The 20,554-nt window shown below is 43.7% G+C and overlaps 3 protein-coding genes across 4 annotated transcripts in view; 2 read left to right on the top strand and 1 right to left on the bottom strand.

The window, feature by feature from the left end:
* Positions 1-1,132: 1,132 nt before the first annotated feature.
* Positions 1,133-6,207, bottom strand: nt5m (5',3'-nucleotidase, mitochondrial). The gene is made up of 5 exons (XM_031843566.1): positions 5,389-6,207; positions 4,686-4,786; positions 4,128-4,188; positions 3,891-4,005; positions 1,133-3,483 (listed from the first exon to the last, which is right to left on the bottom strand). Exons 1-5 carry the CDS (start codon positions 5,659-5,661, stop codon positions 3,344-3,346), a joined length of 690 nt encoding a protein of 229 aa, XP_031699426.1. The 5' UTR covers positions 5,662-6,207; the 3' UTR covers positions 1,133-3,343.
* A 989-nt stretch (positions 6,208-7,196) lies between these two features.
* Positions 7,197-14,771, top strand: cops3 (COP9 signalosome subunit 3). Its single transcript, XM_031843231.1, has 12 exons — positions 7,197-7,399; positions 8,394-8,523; positions 9,249-9,361; positions 9,775-9,824; positions 10,823-10,915; positions 11,123-11,302; positions 11,394-11,534; positions 12,120-12,293; positions 12,811-12,897; positions 13,196-13,309; positions 13,429-13,509; positions 13,932-14,771. Exons 1-12 carry the CDS (start codon positions 7,345-7,347, stop codon positions 13,983-13,985), a joined length of 1,272 nt encoding a protein of 423 aa, XP_031699091.1. The 5' UTR covers positions 7,197-7,344; the 3' UTR covers positions 13,986-14,771.
* A 102-nt stretch (positions 14,772-14,873) lies between these two features.
* Positions 14,874-20,554, top strand: part of usp22 (ubiquitin specific peptidase 22) — a 16,432-nt gene continuing 10,751 nt past the window's right edge. Inside the window, exons 1-2 of one of the 2 annotated variants that reach the window (XM_031843229.1) lie at positions 14,874-15,565; positions 19,667-19,799. In XM_031843229.1, the coding sequence (XP_031699089.1) occupies positions 15,446-15,565; positions 19,667-19,799 (253 nt within the window). In that variant the 5' untranslated portion in view covers positions 14,874-15,445. Of the gene's footprint in view, positions 17,177-19,666; positions 19,800-20,554 lie in introns of both variants that reach the window. The other variant, XM_031843230.1, reaches the window with a different exon arrangement.

Here is a 20,554-nt window from a genome sequence, read left to right as displayed (position 1 = left end):
TAGAGGCTTTATATACGGCCTTCAGAACCACTACTTGTTGCACCAGAGGACCATCATCTCGGACCAAAAGACATGGGCACGTCTGGCACAACAACAAGATAAAGTTACCCTTTGTGAACAATGTCAAGTAAGGAGGTAAGTACACTAGGTAAGCAAGAGGTTGTACATCTTGACTATTATTTGGTCTGGTGGAATAATGATATTTACAGTATAGTAAGATATTCAGCTTAGTGAGGAGCGGAAGAGGGAACTTGGCCCAAAGACTGAATCATGGTTGCCTGCCAAACAGATTTCGCCGCAATTTTGATCCAATTATAGTTTGTAAACACTATTCTTGGCAAGCACAAAATGTGGATACTGTACAGCCCTTAAAATGACGCAGTTATGACAGGAAGCGCTCTACAAAAGCAAGTCTTTCAGATAAGCTGCATCCATCAGATTGTTTTTTTTATTTTTTATTTAACTCAAAATACAGTAGAACCTTTGCTAGTTAGATAGTGTTTGTTAACTCTTTGCTACGATACCAAAAACACAGTAAGAATCACAAATACATTAAAGAAACAACCATAGTTTAAGATGAGATTTGGAGCCTCTCATTCCGCCTTTAAGGGCAGCTCACCAAGTTGCTCTCAGTGTGAAAATACAAAAATAAACTTCCTTTATTCATGTTGGTCCTGTAGTGGACCAAACATTCATTGCTAATGCATGCTGGGATAGGCCGCAGGCTCCTCAGGTACCATGTAAAGCCGTATGTAGGAGTGACATGCTGGCAAGGTTTTGTTCCATTCAACAACACAACTCTAAAGTCACACCCAACAGTGCTCAGGTACATGCTGAGGTAAAGATCTGAGCGTTTCATTAAAAGAAGACCTCAAAGGACCCAATGTTGTGAGAGTTATCTAATTTCACACCCTGCTCTGTTGACACTGTGGATGATTGCACACAATACCATCCACTGTACACCACTGACACGTAGAGTGAGAGGATTCAGCTGTGGTTCATGGAAGGACGGTATCTTTGACACATGATGCAAAGATCGAAATGGAAAGAAGACAAAACGGAGACGGCATCAGATTAATTTTAGTTCTTTATTCAAATCTATCATTTCTGCATTGTTGGTTTCACATTGTTCCTCCCAAAAACGCAGTAGTCGCTGCTGCTGCAGAAATGATCATCAGCACCACAAACATGAGACATTCATTGACAAAAAATAAATAAAAAAATAAGGCTGGCATACAACTGACACACCTGCAGTGTTGGTGCTACATGGCTACCGGTCGAGCGGTCACATGGAACCGATCGGTTCCTCCGCAGGAGCTTCAAGCACTTGTGAGAGACAGCTGACCTAGTTGAGTGGCGGGTGGGAAGTATGGAGAGGAAGCAGAGGCGGGACTTTGAAAGTGCTCCGGGTGACAAACAGGATGCAGGTAGAGGGTTTTATTCCAAAGAGAGAACAGACGAGAGAGCTACAAGGATGCACGTAATACTGTATCTAAATACTGACTGAGAGATGGGTTTTTTCGTCCCTGTTCACAAATTTCTTGCCTGGGTTTCCTCCGTGATCTGTGGTTCCTCCCACAGTCCAACGTGAAGTGCAAACTCTACACACGTCTAGGTTGGGCCTTGATAGCATCCTTTAGTGTTCGATAGACACAGGCGCAGGTATTCAGCACCAAAATGCAAGAATCCATGGGCATAAGGAGGCAGACGTTGACATGTAATAGCCAGCAGTTTCTCATGAGTATCTAAGTCCATCCTGATATGACAAAATGGACTGAGGGCAAACCCATTTTGAGTCCAGACTCAAGATTAATCGTCATATTCAGCTGCTGTTTTCTGTGTCCTTAACTTAACTCTGATATGAGCATCAGAGAGGACGTTACAAAAACAAGCGCACAAAGGCGCAGTTCATCGTGTTTAGTCAAACTCCCTCACACCGCCAGGATGTCCACCCAGGAGGTTGGAGTTTCTGCCAAAAGCTTTTTTGCGAGTTCATGTAACTTTTGACGACGTCGGTCAAATGCTACGTTCACACCACGAGCGACAATGCGACGGGCTGCCAAGTCAACCAACCGTACGTGTCCGGTCCTCTCTCTCTATAACAAGTCCTGTTCTCTCTAAAAAACAAAAATGGAAGAAAAACGTATTCTAGTAGCCAGTTCCATGTGCTATTTAATGAAAAAAATAAAAAGGACCACTAAGAGCACATCGGTCATACTGTTATTCTTTGAAAGCGAGGTGGAATGAGACACACACCACCCATGGACAGAAAGAAGCATTTTAAGACCAGGCACAATGACACTTCAGCACTAAGTGCATCAGCCATAACACATGCCCAGCATCCACCGCTCTGTTCCCAAAAAGCACATTAGCAGCAACAGGCAAACTTGTAACGGACCCTGCCACAAATAGCCAAAGTGAACTAAAACGTACTCGCAGTGTGTATTCACTTGATGAACCATGAAGCAGAACAATGCAACTGAGTGCGAGTGCACTTTCCACATCATTCGTACCAGAATACTTTCTTGGATTGAAACAGACAAATGCAGTTTCGTGGCTCTTTTGACTCGACGACATAATGTATGTATTCTATTCAGCCAAAATGTATTTAAAAAACACAGACGCTAGTGTCGTGTATTGGCTTCTGTTTATTATGAGGTACTATTACTTTGTCATTTCAGTGTATTTACAAATCGGTAAATTGCTAAAGTTTGAGAAGAAATTTATACAATATGTTTTTTTTTTCAAAATAAATAGTTTGACAGTCTGTGTGAAAGTAGAGCACATAAAAACAAGATGTAGCACCCAATAAACTAATCTTCTCCTACTTTAATATCTTAAACATATGCAGCACACATTTTGTGAATTGGTTTTTTAAAAAAAACACCATATCTGCTCTTTTGCAGAGAAGACCCATGTGTCTCAGAAATAAAAATGTCTGATGTTGAAGAGAAATGTCCGCAGTCAAAAGATACAGTATGCAGACACGGAGCCGCTCTCCAATCTGCCTTTTAGACTTACCACGTGTCCATTTTGAATTCAATGTTTTGTTGTCAGTTTCTTCAGTGGGACCGGTGGATTGGCGGCTCACTTCACACTCGGTATCGGGGCGCCCCCTTGTGGTCAGACAAGTGAACGTCTTCTCCCGGCAGAGTGCAACAAGTGTGTGAAACATCCAACCTTGTGTGTTATTGTTAATTTGGCTGATCATTTCCCCTCTGAATATTTTACCCAACTCTCTTTTTTTCGGAAATGAATTCTGGCGCCGCCTCTGCAGGTCAGCGTTTCCCTCCGAGCCTCGGTGTGGTGATGGTAGGGGGCCGGGGGGCTCATGGGAGTTCCCTCACTGCCTTTTGCCGTCCAGGATGGCCCTCCAGTCGTCCGCCCAAGACAGGAGCCGTCTCCGGGAGGGGCTGTCGGAAAGATGCTTGTTGTGGCAGGCGGTGAACAGGATGTGCTCCCACGTCGGTTTGGGCTCCACGCCTGATCGGAAGGGGACACACGTACAACGACACGTTACCGACAACCATGCATGTTTCACCGCGTGTACACACCACTGTTTCAGACTAACCCCCGCAGGCCCTGACTAACGGTGCGCACGCTGCGGCAGCTGTCTTTAAAAGGTGTGAAAGAGGCGCCGAAGAAGACGCACGCAAATAATCACAACACCCACGTGACATTACAGGAACAGGGTTATACAATCCTCTCTCCCTTTCAGATGTTCTAACTTGCTTCTCTCTTTCTTCCTTTTCAAATGTTCAGTTATTGATCTGGGAGTTGCATTGTCATCAATATCAAACAGGGTAATATTATTGCAGACTATGTTAATTCCAATCAGCAGGCCTTGTTGTTGTTGCATTACAAGCTTAAAACGCAGATACAGTCCTCACCCAGAATGTCAGGCTTGTCGTCTATGAGGAGGTCTCCGCTGATCACCGTTTTGTCTCTGGTCAGGATGACCTGCTCCAGAAAGTCATGACCCAGATGCTTCTCTACCCAGGCATACTGGACAAACACACACACACACACACACACACACACGACAAATGAGATCTAATCAGAAAAAGGAAAGGAAAGGAGTAGTGTCCAAAGGGAACAGAATACATGTTGATTTGCAGAGGGCCTACCTTCTCATACGGGCAGTGTTGGTAATGTTTTATGGGGCTGGTGCAAATAAAGACATCTGTGCTGCAGAAAGGAAGGGAAAACAATATCAACATGTTTACAGACGCTTGTATCTGACAGACAGATGGAAGGAATAGCTTTGTTGGAGTCGGGCAGTGGGCCCCTCTCTGGAAGGAAAAACAAAGTGAGAAATATGAGATGACACCATACGGCAGATTTCCCTGATAAGAAAACTCATTGATGAGCTGGTGGCAAAAAAAAAAAAAAAAAAAAAGCCATTCATTTCCACCAGGAGAGGAAATGTAAACATGCAGTTTCATGAATATGACGGCTATTTTTAGGCGTTATTCCTCTGTGTCGTGTGCCTCTGAGAACCCTCCCGGAAATGGCAAACACAGGCACAATCTCCTCATGTTGACCCCCCCCCCCCCCCTTTAGGATCTCAGTGGTTTCACACATCTCACCATGAAGTTGCTCAGAAACATGTCTATTGTCACATGTTGCTTTTACAAACCAGTTGATATATTTTTGCAAGTGAACCCACATCTTCAAAAACCTACTCATCCATCTTGGCCATCTCTTTGACCGCCTCCACTCCTCCTGGCAGCGGCTCCAGCTCTACGAAGAAGTTCTTGGACTCCCAGATACTGATGGCTTTCTCCTGGAGGTAAAAACAAACAGCACACGGCTTAGTATCAATGAACATTGATAAGGTGTGTGCGTGTATCCACGTGAGTGGACATGTGCTCTGAAGGGTGTTTAGATAATAGCAAAGCAGGAACTGAGAAAAACATAATTGTGGTCTATTTCTTCATGTGTGTTCAAGTTCAACATGGACCTCGTACTCCAGTCGTAGTTCACGACTTCCTGACATTTTAGAGATATTCTAAGTAGCTTTTAATGTCTTTCTTTTACAGAAAAAAAACATGTCTTCAGAGATTTTTTTTAATGATTCAATATGTAGGTTTTTTTTTGTATGGGATAAGATAATGTGAGGCTATCTGTCCCCTCAGATATTGAATGAAATTCATAAACAAAATATAAAAATAGTGGTTGAACTACAAGCTTCAACTGCAAACTCCACAGAGTGAGACCTCTGTGTATGTGATATATTAATTACATACTGTTAAATTTAACTACTTTACAGGGGACCCTGGGGAACCAGCTCGTGGACCTCTGGCTCTGTGCAGCTGTGGCTTCCATGAACCATAACATGACCACACACACAACACGCGTATATATATATATATATATGTCACTGACACACAGGTCACTCCTCAGCTGCCCGTACTGCGCTGACACCCAGAACCCTCTCCTGTCATCCAGGCTGATGTGGGGATCGTCCGGGTACCGGGCCCGGTACTTCTTCAAGAAGCCCCCCTCGAAGTCCGCCAGCACCCCGTCCATGTCGACCAGAACCCGCAGTCTCTTACCCGAGTGAGAGGAGGACGACATGTTTACGCAAATCCTCGTAAAGCGGTCACGGAGCACGGGTTTCCCTCTTCCGAGTAGGCGTGCGGTGCTAAACAGCAACATTGTGTGACTCTCAACCGAGCGGCTGTCGCTACCGTTAACCCTCTCCAGACGACGACGGAAACAGTGGATGAAGTCCGCATGGGAGTCCAAAGTTTCCTAAATACTGCGGCAGTTTTCACCACGTGACATTGGCTGTGTTGTTATTTTGTCTTTTCGTGAAATGTTTTGTCAGCTCGACTTTATTGATGCAGTCAGCCGCCAGAGCTAACAGTCGGTGGCTAACCTTAGCTGACCGGCTAGCCGCACAGCAGCAGACGGGTCAAATGTGACATGCCTTTGGACACAGTGTAATGGGAGCTGTTTGCGTCGGTTGTCAGTGTGTATTGACCGCCCCCCGGGCTACTCAAAGCCTTTCTCAAACTCACAGCATCTGTAACATCCAGCTGTTGGAGCTACTTGAGCAGTGGGTAGTACACCACTGGTACTGCGGCACCAATGAGAGAAAAGCTTAGCAGCGAGAACAAACTGTACAACAAGCTTGCCCTCAGCAAATATAGTTTAAAAGAGGGAGATGGCTCACTCCGTTGTTTTGTATGAAAGCCATGTGTGGCACAATTTGCAGTGACACAATATTGCATATTTAGAAAAAGAAAGAAAGAAAACGCTTTACTACCAATAATTATATTAATATTATGATTATTGTTGTTGTTATTATAATAATAATAATAATAATAATAATAGGTGGAGGTTATTTCTGCCTGCATGTGACAAATAATAGCCTATTCTAAAAAAAGCTGTCTAGTGACGCTTTTGGGGACCCGTCCCTTGTACATAAAATGCATGAAGTTTGAAAATTTGCCAAAGTAAATGTTTATTTTTTATATATTTGAGCTGTGTTTTTTTTGTCTCTTTTGCTCTCCCTCTGAGATTGTAAATCGGTTTCAGGCATTTGCCACAAATCACAATTTACAGTGCACTCCACCACATTACAGTAAAAACTACGCTAATGGAATATATGGTGGTACAGCAATAACAAAATATCATTGTACATTAAGTATGCAGTAAGTATCATCAAAGATAACCAAATTCATATTAAGTTGATGAAGGTGAAGAACCTAATAGGCTCCCATATTGAAAGGCTGAATTAATAGCAAAGGCCTTAAGCCGCAATGAATAAGTGTGATGTTAGTGGTTATTATCTACTTAATTTAAATTAGCTGTCAGGACTTCTCAACTTAATGCATTTAATTTCCTCAACAGTTACACATAAGATGAAGGAACCTCAAAACTGCAAGTGCGGCAGACTGTCTTGGTATTTTAAATTCTGTTAGGCTGGAGCTCTTACAACTTATAACATCTTTGTTAAAAACACGGTCAAATGTACGTCAGTTCCTGTGTTTTCCCTTTCTCTAAAGGGAGAACTGTAGTAAGAATTAGACAACTGCAGCACCTTGAGTCCCACATAAGACAAGAACAATAGGTTACAAATTCCTTAAAAGAAAAATAATAATATCAAAAATGTGATTCAGTACTGCAATACTTTAAGCAAATCGTGTGTCTGTCCCTTTAAGAATCAAACGGTCGGTTCGTAGATCTCGTTGTAGTCTGTTCAGATTTTATGATCTCGCGATAGCTTTACCTCAGTGGCGGTTGTGTGGCCCCCTGTCTCATTCCGGACGGAGTTGTTTCTGACGTTTGAATGAAAAACAGTGCAAATTACCTGCACTTTGGACCCAAGAAATAATGGCTTCAGCCTTGGAGCAGTTTGTGAACAATGTGCGGCAGCTCTCCGCTCAAGGTAGGCTTGCTAAACTCATTCGAGTGGGAAGTGTTAGCTAGCTAGCCAGCATATGCTATCCAATGCCTTGCCGATAGCTAGGCTGCCAAACTGGTCCGAGCCCTCTTTTTGCTTTATCATGTAAACACACCGCAAAAATGACTTTCTCTGGCTGCGGGAGTTCTGTAAAGTACCACCAAAAGATGCGTTAGCACACAGGGATGCCTAGGATAGCCGCGAACTTGGTGGTTCATCAAGCAAAATGTCAAAATCATACTTTTTGTTTTTGATCTAGAAAATAATTTATCAGGACTGCCTACCGGTAGTCCCGCCCTAGCCTCCACATGATTGGCTGGCAATCCGAATTTGCGAATACTATTTGTTTAAAGTCATCCGTCAATCACACTTTAATTACCTCTTGCAAGGCCTTGACAGGACACTTGACCAGCCTATTTATATTGAAATACTAAGCCCCTGCACGATGTTTGTAAATCATTTTATACGTCAATTCGTTTTCTACATTTGTGAAGAATAGCTCTTTGACAGTCGTAGACTAGAAAATTGCGATTTTTATCATTAACTCGACATCTAAAACAATGAAGAAAATGCCTTCGCACACTTGCGGGAAAAGTCTTGCTGTCTACTCCTTTGTGGATTTTATTAAGTTAACCTCGTCTTTTACAACGACAGATCGCGGGAATGTTGCAATGCCATTTCTAGTTTTCAGTGGTGCCGTTACATCTTTGTGAATAAATCCCTCTCGTGTCCCGCCACATGTGACAAAACATTTGACATTTAATGACATTCATTTTCATTATAACAATGTAATTTAATTTGTAGACATGAATCAGGCCTAAAAAATAGTCTTTAAAAGGCATCTGCATCTGGCATTGCGAAATAAACTGTCTTAGATATGAGATGTGTGTCCTAAAGATCGACATGACCATGCAAGAGGGTCCAAAGTGAATAGATCTCTCTCTGTTCTCCTGACCCTTCCCCCCCCCCCCCCCCCCAGGCCAGATGACTCAGCTGTGTGAGTTGATCAACAAGAGTGGGGAGCTGCTGGCCAAAAACCTGTCCCACCTGGATACAGTGCTGGGGGCCCTGGACATCCAGGAGCACTCCCTAGGCGTGCTGGCTGTGCTGTAAGTAGCCTTCTCCATCCTAATTCTTTCCATCACTGTTATCACCTTTCAAGAACTCTTTCTTCATGTATATTAAAGTCTGCTGCTGTTTGTTTTTATTCTTGTTTTTTTTTTCCCTTGTTTGCCTTTTAAATTCAGTGCTGTCCAGTCATGAGTTTCTCTACTCTCCTGCTTGTTCCTGCTCCATTTATTTCTGAATTGGGTCAATAGATTCTGTTATGTTGTTGTGTCTGTTGAAGGTCATATTGTATTTTTACGAGGATAGAGGTGGTTGAGCCTTGGAGAAAGATACAGATCATGGGGAACACAACTTTGGTGCCAGTTTTTAGGTTAAGAATCTGGGTTAAATCCAAACGCATACATGATCCAGTATTTGCATCTTGAATAAAGGGGGCCATCTTACTTCTTCTAAGTCTTATTATGTTTTTTTATTATTATAACTTGTCTGTTGCAGATAGCATTGCAAATTTGACGTAGACACAATGCAGCTAAAAGCTACCTGTGTCATGTACAACCAATAATGTAGGCCTGAACTAACATTGTAACAAAGAAAGTGAGTATTTTGTGAATCAAGAACTGGCAATGCTTAGTTTTACTATAACAGTTTACTATAACAGAACACTGAATGCCGTGCATTCCCCTCTGCATCACAAACATCAAAGCTGTATTAAGGTCTCCTTGGCTCTCTGAAACGTTTGTGCTCACCTCCTTCTCCGTCCTTACAGATTTGTGAAGTTCTCAATGCCAAACATCCCTGACTTTGAGACACTCTTCTCCCAAGTCCAGCTCTTCATCAGTACTTGCAACGGCGAGCACATTAGATATGCAACAGACACTTGTAAGTCAAGACTAACCAAACCTCTCACTCCTAGACGCTTAGGAAGCATGTTTCTGTTCCGCTGGTGGCGGTTATGTTTTACCAGTTATTAGCTGAAACAAAAACAGATTTCTACGCCGATCAGTTGAGAGCATGTACCCCACGAAAATATGCACGGTTATGCCCTCTCTTTCTCATGCACATACTTTACTATGCTGTGTCCGCTGGCAGCCACTAACATGTTTTTTTAGTATCAATCAAAATGAAGAACATGCTGCATTGTTCCAACATTGCGTGGGTCTGGGAATATGTTTGTGATGCATAACTTTCAGTGAAGCGTAGATGCATCTTGGACTCGTGAGCAGCGTGTTAGACTTAACTAACCAGCTGAAGAGTGAATCAATGACTTCCTTCCCCTCTGTTTCCTCTCACAGTTGCTGGTCTCTGCCACCAGTTGACAAACGCCCTTGTAGAGCGGAAACAGGTAAGACTGTTGATTCTGACTTCGGTGGGAGTGAAATTGCCCAACTAGTTATCAATACAGAGTTTTATATTTTCTACACCTCAAATGAATCAGCAGTAATTGTTGATGTTTGACAGTCAAGTGGAATTTTTTTTTTTTTTTAATACTAATTTAGTGTATTAAATGTAAAAACCCAGTGCTGGATGAAATATGACACAGAGAAATCTTAAGTCACCATAAAAAGGCATTTTCTTCAGTGGTTACTTCTACAGAGATGATGCCATTTATGATGCTGTTATGTTCGCTCACTTTGTTTTCATTCTTGACCCTTGAACACTGAACAGTTTAGATATAATTTGAGAATACCGAAGACAAATAAGAGTTTATTTATTCATGAGCTGTCTATTTGATTCCATCAAATACCACATGCACAGTTGAACATAGCGTGTATTCATTGACAGAGCACTACTACTAGCTCCCAAAGCTAAACACACACCTTCAGATTGCCCCTACGCTGCATCAGCCGCTCAGCACATTAGCAGCAGAATGATGTCACTCTGGTCCATGTTGTCTAATAGAGAAAGCCACCTGAATACGAGTGTTAGTGTTGGTCTTTGGTGTATTTTGTAATGTTTTTGAGCTTTCCGTGATGTTACTGTGACTCGTCCTCGCCAACATGTCCATAAATTGTGTGTAACATTTCTTGGCGATGTAGCCCGTGAGCGAGTGAAACTATTATTAATGTTTTATGCACTTTGTTGCCAAAGCAATTTCCCACGTGTGACAGAAAAATTATGATTTTAATCTTCATTGTCGTCGCTGTCCGACAAGAGTCCCAAATGAGTCCCCATACTGCTTGTACGCCGCAGAGTCTCCGCATCCAGGAGTAGCATGTTTGCCTCTTTCCCGCCTTGATCTAAATATTTAAATGCATTTTAAAGTGCGGTTGCAGGCCTAGACCGGTCTCAGGAACGCTCCGGATGAATAACTAACTGAATATGTTCTTCCTTCTCCGGCAGCCATTGAGGGGTGTTGTCGTCCTTAAACAGGCAATAGACAAAATGCAGATGAACACAAACCAACTTACCTCAGTTCATGCAGACCTGTGTCAGGTGAGTCGCATGGCTGTAACCCTAAATGGCCCAGTGATTTAACAGCTGCTAAACTCGGTCCACTTAGCTACATTATTTGCGGTCGACGTTATGCCGGTCCTCTTAAATGTTTTCCATCTCACGCTAGTTGAATGATTCAAACACGGGCTTGGTCTCAGCACGTGTGACTCTCTACGTTGTCCTCACTACGTACCTGTCTCCTTGCAGCTGTGCTTGTTAGCGAAGTGCTTCAAGCCCGCCCTGCCCTTCTTGGAGTTGGACATGATGGACATCTGTAAGGAGAACGGAGCTTACGACGCAAAGCCCTTTTTATGTTACTACTACTACGGTGGCATGATCTACACGGGCCTCAAAAACTTCGAAAGAGCGCTGTATTTTTATGAACAGGTAACTCTCGCACTTCTTGAAATACTTCGAATACACACTCGAGTGAATGTGCTGACATGTATTTCAATGATCACCTGTGTTCTCTTGTAAGGCAATAACCACTCCAGCCATGGCGGTGAGCCACATCATGTTGGAAGCCTATAAGAAGTACATCCTGGTGTCCCTCATTCTCCACGGCAAAGTGCAGCCACTGCCCAAATACACCTCCCAAATAGTGGGGAGGTTCATCAAGGTAAGGACAAGATTGAATGAGTAGTGTTGGGGCTTTGCTGTTCTGGCACAGCGCTTACATTTACACATGCAGATATTTAAGGAACCTCATTCCAATCTATAACTTTGTTAGAATAAAGAGCGAGTCACGAAGTCTACACCTAATGAACATGAATGCAGTCTAGTACAGCAGTCCTGTTGTTTTTGATGTTCAGTGTAGTCATTGAGGAGGATGTCGTTCGTGGTAATGTTGTGTTGCATTGTACTGGCAGGCGTCTCTATTATTTTGTCCACCATATTCATATCAATAAGGGTAAGCTTGAGGGGTGTAAATCACAAGGTTGTGCTGTAATGCACAGCCCTTTGCTGGTTATCTAGGTTTCATGTAACGAGTCCAGAAAGCAGCAGTCGCCTATTTTCATTATCAATGAGCAACGTCATTTCCACTCTGAAGGCAACGAGGAGACTTAAGTGACTTAATCATTGAGTTGATTGCTACGTGAACGCAGTGTGTGCTCATGCAGTTGATCCCTTGTTGTGCTATGGAGTAATTGGTTTTCTCTCTCCTCTCCTCTCTTTTGTTTCTCTCTCTCGTCGCCGCCCTCAGCCCCTGAGCAACGCGTACCACGAGATGGCTCAGATTTACACCACCAACAACCCGGCCGAGTTGCGCGGCGTGGTCAACAAACACAGCGAGACCTTCACGAGAGACAACAACACGGGCCTGGTCAAGCAGTGCCTCTCCTCGCTCTACAAGAAGAACATCCAGAGGCTAACGAAGGTGGCCGTGTGTGTTCCTCGACATTCCTCCTGTACTCGCTTCTTCATGGGGTTTGAACTGTAGCGTAGAACAGCTGTAGATTTGGGTTAAGCAAACGAGTATCGTAGTGTATTTAAATCACGCCGTGCTTTTAAGTTGGTTTTCTCAAATTCTGAAGCACGTAGCCGTTTGGTTCACTCTTATCTGGCCACCCGAGAGCGACACCTTTTTAAACTCTGATCCGAAGCTTCTGGAAAAGTCTCCATCCTCCTCTGCTGCATCACGTCATTAGAAGTGACAATCATCCAAATGACGGGAAACGTCCCAAAGACATGGGCGAGTGAAGGCGGACGGAGACATCTGATGGCCAGCTGTTAAATCATGTTTTGGAAAGCTGAGCAAGACAGATGTGAAGCAAGACCTTGCTATCTTATCTGCTTTTTTTCTGAAAAGCATTTTGTAACCTTGCTCAGAAAGGTGATATATAATCTCTAAAATCTCTTTTAATATCAAGTTCTGTTTTCTTTGCCTCCTGCAGACCTTTCTGACGCTGTCTTTGCAAGACATGGCGAGTCGAGTGCAGCTGTCGGGCCCACTGGAAGCAGAGAAATATGTCTTACACATGGTGAGTTGGTCCAGAAAATCCAAATACATGTTTCTGTCTCTGCACATTGAGCATGCTAATACATGGTGGTATATTATGATATATGATGTGTTATTTTCCAACAGGAGATCTTGTACACAATATGTTAGTTAGTATTTGATCCGCTTCACAGAACATATTTATCTATCTTTAATCTAATTCCTGGTAGGATCAAAAGTTTTAGTCTCTGACTTTCTACCAAACAGCAGTTTGCTGTTGGTCCACACTAGAGATCCTCCGGTTTAGTTTTCATCACGCTCCCCCTTGTGCTCCTGTGCAGATTGAAGATGGTGAGATCTACGCTAGCATTAACCAAAAGGACGGCATGGTCTGCTTCCACGACAACCCCGAAAAATACAACAACCCAGCAATGCTCCACAAAATTGACCAAGAGGTGAGCATGTCTCTGTTTACCGTGCTGTCTTGCTTTGCATGAAGTCCCATCATAATGACATGTACGAACCCTGAAAATATGCTTGTACAGTGAAGCTATGTCTTCTGTTCTCCTTTCAGATGTTGAAATGTATAGAGCTGGATGAGAAACTAAAGTCTATGGATCAAGAAATCACAGTAAACCCACAATTTGTGCAGAAGGTGAGGCAATCAAATCTATAAATATAGTTTTTTTTTCTTCTATTTTGACTTTTTTTAATTTTTTTTACAAATGCATGCATATATTATGTTTTGTAGTTTCTTAGTAAAATCTCCCCTTGTGAATGCCGTTGTGCCTCAGTGCAGGATTTATATAATTTATTCACGGTGCAAAGATGCTTTTCACGAGGTAGAATTCAATTTAAAGTAAGAATAAATGATACAATAATGCAACGGAAGAGTCGTCACTTAAACAACTAGGAGATGTCTAGAGTTCTGACTTACAGGGTTTTGTTGTGATCTGCTTCAATGAAAAGGCACAAGAGATTACAAAACTATCAGCCGTTGTTTATGGGAATGTGTCAGGAGCCGTTTTTTTTTTCGAGTTGTCGTGTGGTCAACATGTGGCCCTTTGTGTGTTTCAGAGTATGGGATCGCAGGAGGACGATGTTGGTAGCAAAACGTCAAGTTATTCCTGAGGGGCCTTGGACAGGGAGAGAACGCTGCAGCCACCCAACACGTTCTTCCCAGGATGAGTTGGATTTTTTTTAAAGAGGAAAACAAACAAACATTCTATTGCATAAGGACTTTGGTCAAGGAAAATCTAATTGTGTGGAATGATGATAAATTTGGTTATTCTTTCTTCACAGTGTCTTGAGGATAACAAATGGTCCTTACAGAAAAAGGAAAGAAAAAAAAAAAAGATTACAATTTTGTCAGTGTTTTATTTATCAATGTTCAGGTTGGAGCGCCACTGCTACATTAACAGAAACCACAAAAATAAAAACTGGACTTATTTGTTCCAAACGTATGTGTGAATAATCTCACTGTTTGTATTGGTTCTGCTGCATGATGGCTGTAACTAGAGGGCATTACATGAGGCAAAACACCGATGGCTGACGAGGAATAAATCTGACCGGTTCTACAATTGTAACGACTGATATGAACGTGTGTCCCTCTCACACCCTTTGGTTAGAATGTAGATATCATCAATAGCAAATCTGTACACATGGACATGCCCTTGACCAAACTCGGCACAATGGAGGTGCACTGTTTTTTTGTTTTTTTTGTTGTTTTGTTTTTTTCCTTTCCTTTTTTGTTTTTTTAGGTTAGATCCACTAGAGGTCGCTAGAGCACTGTATAGAGAACCGTTTTGACAGCTTGTTAATACAAGAGGTGAGGTCAACAGATGAAACCAAACTGTCATGTCATTTGGGAGCCTGAGCTTTGCGATTGTGGATCTGTTAATAAATTGTTTAAGAATATAGTTCTGCGTTTCATGCCTTTGTGAACATATTCTCATCCCTTTGGCTCGACGTGTGAGGTGAATTTGAATTTCCATCGACTCTTTATTGCCTCATTATAACCTCAACGTACCTGATTGATACAATGAAGCCATTTATGTTTCAGCCAATGACCGTCCTCTTACAGGCGGATGTGGTTTGCCGGAAAAATTGCACCAATCACGACGCAGCACCCACTTCATAGAGGCGGAACTTAATTGCAAAAAAGAAAGTTGGCACACGCCAATCATGCGCAGCACCCGCTCCTCATTGGTCCACCGTTATGAATGAGGTGGGTCTTCACGACACTCGCCGTGTAAGCTACTGTTGAAATTCCAGTGCTAACCAACTTTAGCCAGCTTGCTAACATGTAATTCAGCGAATGTCAAGAGCTACCATATACAGCGCCACTGTGGATATAATGAGTAAATGTTATTTTATTTGGAATAGAGCAATATTGGATAAGTCGTATTGATGTTTGCTACTGCGCGTGTCTCCGTGACTGCAGCCATGTCCACTTAGCCAGAACGCAGCAATCGGTGGATAACGAACCTGGCAAGCTAGCCAGCCAGCCCGTTTCGACTGGGTCTGCGGTGAGGGATTTGAACAGGTTTCATCGCCCAGAGGATAGTAAAGCCGGGTGTTGTGGTACCACCATGAGTCCCGCAGGCTGCCCCCATGTCAGCGGCTTCAAAGTGGACAACTGGAAGCAGAACCTGAGGGTCATTTATCAGTGTTTCGTGTGGAGCGGTTCAGCCGAGACCAGAAAACGCAAGGTAACAAGTGACAGACGGAACCCTGGGACCTAAACCTAACGTACGCCAGACTGTGTGTGTTTGTGTGTGTGTGAGCCGAGCTGTCCCGTGCGCGGACAGTTCCCCGCCCTTCCAAAAACAACACAAACACCCGACACTTTGAATGCCGAAGTAGTTTGGTCTCAGTCAAATACTAACTCCGCTCACAGTGCAGTTTCTCCTCAGTATTTAGCCTAAAAAAAACAACACATGACAAGCTCGCCACAGCAGCCGAAACTGAAGCAAACTTTCCAGCATATCAACCGGTGAACCCCGCACGGCCGGCCGGGACGTTAAGCTGAGTGCAAACGAAGATACCGCATCAGAGAGCTGATGTGCATCTGTTCGCGTTGGCCCTGCGCCTGCAGTGGCCCCACTTCCTCCCACAGGCGCACCGCAGGTCAACATTTCACGGTGGTATTTCCTCGGGGGGGGATTTAATTGATTTAAATCAACTAAGCGTAACCTCAACCTGTTATCCTGCAAACCCCCCAAGCAGCGAAAACAGACAGATGCACCACTGCCATCTCTGCACTGCGTGACAGGATCAATACGGTTTCACTTGTAAAGCAATGTGTGTGCGCGTGCGTGTCACACCAGCCTGTCTTTTCACATTGGTACAGTTTGTGTTTTCTGACGAGAAGAAAGCACATTTTTATTGAGTCATAAAAATTGCAAAGATCCACAAAACGCGTGGATACAGAGCAGATGTGCACATTATTAGCAGATGTTGTGCTTGTATCTTTAATGTGTGTGTGCGCTTGGCTGCCTGCATGCATCCTGCACTCTAATATGCTCTGGGACGACTCCCCGTCCCCTGTCATCTGCCGTGGGATCAGTGGGAGTTGGTAGTCCAGGAGGCATGCTTACTGAAATAAATGGTGTTAAATATTTGCAGGGTCTCCTCCTGGTGTGGTGCTACATTTGTATTGATCGTGGCTCAGTATTTCACAACGATGTGAGCATACGTCTGACAGGAAGCACATTCGATGGGAGACTTCCTCTAAATGTCTCTGCAGATCAGGGTTACAGATAGTTTTGGTGAGGTTTTCCATCACATTCAGTAGTCCCATGTCCTTTTTCACCAGTCTAACCTCAGCTCCCAGCATATGCGTCCATTTGTTTGTGTTAGTATGGAAGCAAAGCTCATTATGCATTATTAGCCTCAGGGGGAATGCCACAGGTTAACCCATCTTCTAATGTAGCTGCTTCCACTATCCGACCCCCCCCCCCTCTGGTTCACTACACCGAGGGGGAAATAAATAAATTCATCTGACAGTTTTCTCCCATAATTTTAAAGGAGACATATCGTCATTCTCTCTCCACTCCGTGCTGACCGTTGGGCTACGTCTGGTGTCGTCCTCAAATGGTCACCATTGACTCTCCGTCTGCATCCGACTGACCTTCGGACACGCATTGAATTTTAAGCATTCGTTCCCCTCGAGAACTCTCAGGCTCCACTCTCTGGTCGATCACAGAGGCGTCTGATCCCACGGGAATGACCGCCGCGTTGGATTTTTAGCGGTCCACCGCGGAACCAACGTGTTTTTCTGAAGACGCCGCAGTGGGGAACAGTAACCGGAGCCTCGCAGGGTAATGCGTTCAGATCTCCACAGGGAAATGCTTAGTTACCCATCTTCATGTTTCATGTGCGAATAGTCCCACTCCATCAAACAGTAGGGGGTTCACTTGTGTATGTGTGCACCAAAGCAACCACAAAATACGACCAAAGACGTGTTAAATCATGTGAATCATTCCCATTCCAATCGGCACTACTTTCCCTCTGTAAGTCCTGTAAAGACTGTCTGCTGTTAGCCTGCACCACGACTGCTGCCTCCAAATGGAGTCATTGCAGAATAAGCATGTAACATGACTTAGGTTAAAGGTGCAACGTGTAATATCTGGCAAGAATATTTGTTTTCGACATAAAAAAAATCAACTAATATCAAAAGAGTGAGAAGAAGTAACCGTTTTGACGTTGTGCCAAATACGTCTGTGTATTGTGCTGCAATGCAGCCGACCACATTGACTGCCAACCAGCGAGGTCCGGCCCGTACTTTCTTGTCGTACAACTTGCCCCCCAGTCCAGAGAATAAAGAAGTAGAGCTGCCCCGAGGGCTTGTCAATGGCACATCCAAGATCCCTGCATTTGTTTTTGTTTGTTTGTCCAGGTACTGAACATTGCACCTTTGATCACCTTACATTCATGTGCTGTAATTGTCCTATATCCATCACTTTTATTTTGAATTGTTAGGTCCTTCCCATCTCCTACAGTGGTATCCTATTTTTGTCAGGACTATACAGTATTTGGTAAAAATACCTTTTTTGTTTAGGAGGGGCTGGCACTTTAATTCCCCTCCTGTGGATGCGGGGCAGGCCCGCGCCTTCAATGGGCGAGACGGAGGGTGTTGCGTCCGGCTGACAGTGGGGATAATGTCCTCACTTACACTTCTAACCGGGATCTTTCCAGCCCATTACCTTCTGCTGCTCCTCTTCCATAACATCCTGCCGGCAGATGGGTTGTCACCGTCATCACAGCGCTCGCAGAAATATATGACACAAACAGAGCCGGGGCTGTCACAGGGCCTTACTTTTAGTTTACTACATGGCCGGTGTGCTCAAGCAGAACTGCTGCATGTCCATAAGTACTCCATGCGTGTACTCGGACTCTTGCTGGCAGCAGAGGATGTAAGGATGTGTTGATGGACACTAATTTCTCCATGAATACAGTGTTCTCTCGGGGACCAGAGAGATACACACTGACAGTTGGGAGACTGAGTGAGGAACGGTTGTTGCATATTGATGCCTTTTCATAATTCATGTGCTATCTAAGCGCTTATGCACGGAGGGGTGCGTGTGACTGGAATAAAAATCTCTGTTTCGGTTTTCTTCTTTTTCCATTTTGCATCTATGTCCACGTTTAGTCTGGCATGCTGCGCAAATGCTAAAATAAATAGCAACAGAGTGTTTTTTTTAATTTTTATTAGTAAACATGAATATTATCTGAATATGGTTAAAGGAATTGTTAATTGTTAAATACACACATCTGCTTTCTTGCTGAGAGTTAGATGAGAAGATTGATCGTGCTCCGGTAAAATATGAAGCTACAGCCAGGGGATGGTTAGCTTAGCTTAGCACAAAGGCAGGGAACTGGGGGAAACAGCTAGCCTGTTTTTGCAGCTTCTATTCCTTGTGTGTGGACTAAACAAGCAAGATGCAATGTGTTGATCAGTGAGCTTCAGAGGTGCTGGTAGAGCGGATTATGTTGCCCTCAGATAGAGCCAAGCTAGCCGTTCCCAGTCTTTATGCTAAGCTAAGCTAACCACGTGTTGGTTGTAGCATACATGAGAGTGGTATCAAATTACTAATACGCTGACTATGATAGGTACCTCATACATCACTTCAAAAAATATATATATATATATATCCGAACCGTGCCTTTAACTATTCCTCTCTGCCTGTTTGTGTCCTCTGGACGTGACTCAATCAAACATGTTGCCCTCCATAGCTATTTCCATCTACTCTCTTCTTCCACGCATTGCTCATCTCCTCTCACCTCTTCATATTCATGCGGCTGGCTCGTTGGCACGCCAGCTTCTCATCTGCATGCTTTTGAACCGTTGCCATCAACCCCCCCTCACCTTTCCAACATGACTATCAAGCAGAATATATAGGGGACATGTATCAAATCACTCACGATAATTATCGTACACAGTTTAGGTTGACACATAACACTGGATAGAAAATAATATTGTTTAGATAGCAGCTGAGGCCAATAGCTATGGAGCCATATCGGGGGTTGGCCCTATTAGATATGATTGCATTTCATTATATTGTAGTTCCAGAGACATTTGACATTTTGAGTTGCATCCTCCACAACTTTCTACACAGGTCGGACCTGCCGGTACGCCCATGTGACATACAGTAGTTAACTGCTGTGGTTGCATGGCCATTTCAATACGTGGTGCCTTAGGGTATTGTGCGTTTGGCGCAACAATTCCCATAATCATTTCCACTGTCTCTCTGTTCTCCTCATCCCCTCTCCGTTTCCTGTCACCCCCCCCTCTCTTTCTTTCTTCTCAGGCCAAGTCGTGTATCTGCCACATGTGCGGCGCCCACCTCAACAGACTCCACTCCTGCCTCTACTGCGTCTTCTTCGCCTGCTTTGCCAAAAAACACATCCACGAACACGCCAAGAGCAAAAGGCATAACCTAGGTATGGCAAACACACACACTCTCTCACAAAGGCATTCACAGCTGCAGACAGAGCAGGTGTGTCTCTAGGGCTGTGTTGTGCACACGGCACCACACACCAGGCATCCGGACCTGCAATTAGCCCCCTTTTTTTTTTGCTTAAATGAGTGGCTTAACCAAAGGCTGCTAAAAGGGCTAATTACACAGCTGAGTGGCTAATGAAGATGTAGCCCGGTGTGACTGCACGAAGCGCTGACGGTTCACAAACACCCGAGCGCGCGTGTGTCTATAATTAAGCTTTAAGTTGGTTATATGATGAACCTTTTATTTTATTTTTTTCCAACCGGCCCGGCTGTGACACAGTTGTGGTTTTGTGATGCATTTAATCACGCGACAAATAGTTGACAGCAACAGAGAGTGCAATTATCATGCAACCTGGTGCAACTTGATTGCAACACAGTCTAAAAGGCTTGTCCTCACAGGGGGTTTGAATATCACCTGTGCATTCGGCCTCACGTGGCCCATTAGAGGTAGTAGGCATTAGTGTACTTACTAATGAATAAGGACTGAGGCCTGTCATGGTGGCTGATTTAGAACTTAATCTTTTACATGGGCTGGGAATCTTCTTTGTTGGTAACACCTCCGAAGCAATCATTGGGGTTTTTATGGGTTAGAACAGAAACATCTGATTTGCCTCCACCTTGTTTTGATAGGATTGTTATTCCAGGTCAGAGAAGGGAACGTAAAACATTGTACATCAGTGATTTATAATCCCCC

The sequence above is a fragment of the Anarrhichthys ocellatus genome, unplaced genomic scaffold (genome assembly GCF_004355925.1).
Source record: "Anarrhichthys ocellatus isolate YVR2014 unplaced genomic scaffold, GSC_Weel_1.0 scaffold4, whole genome shotgun sequence".
Classification (NCBI taxonomy): Eukaryota; Metazoa; Chordata; class Actinopteri; order Perciformes; family Anarhichadidae; genus Anarrhichthys; species Anarrhichthys ocellatus.
The sequence above is the reverse complement of the archived record's forward strand: the minus strand, read 5'-3'. Positions and strand labels throughout refer to the sequence as shown.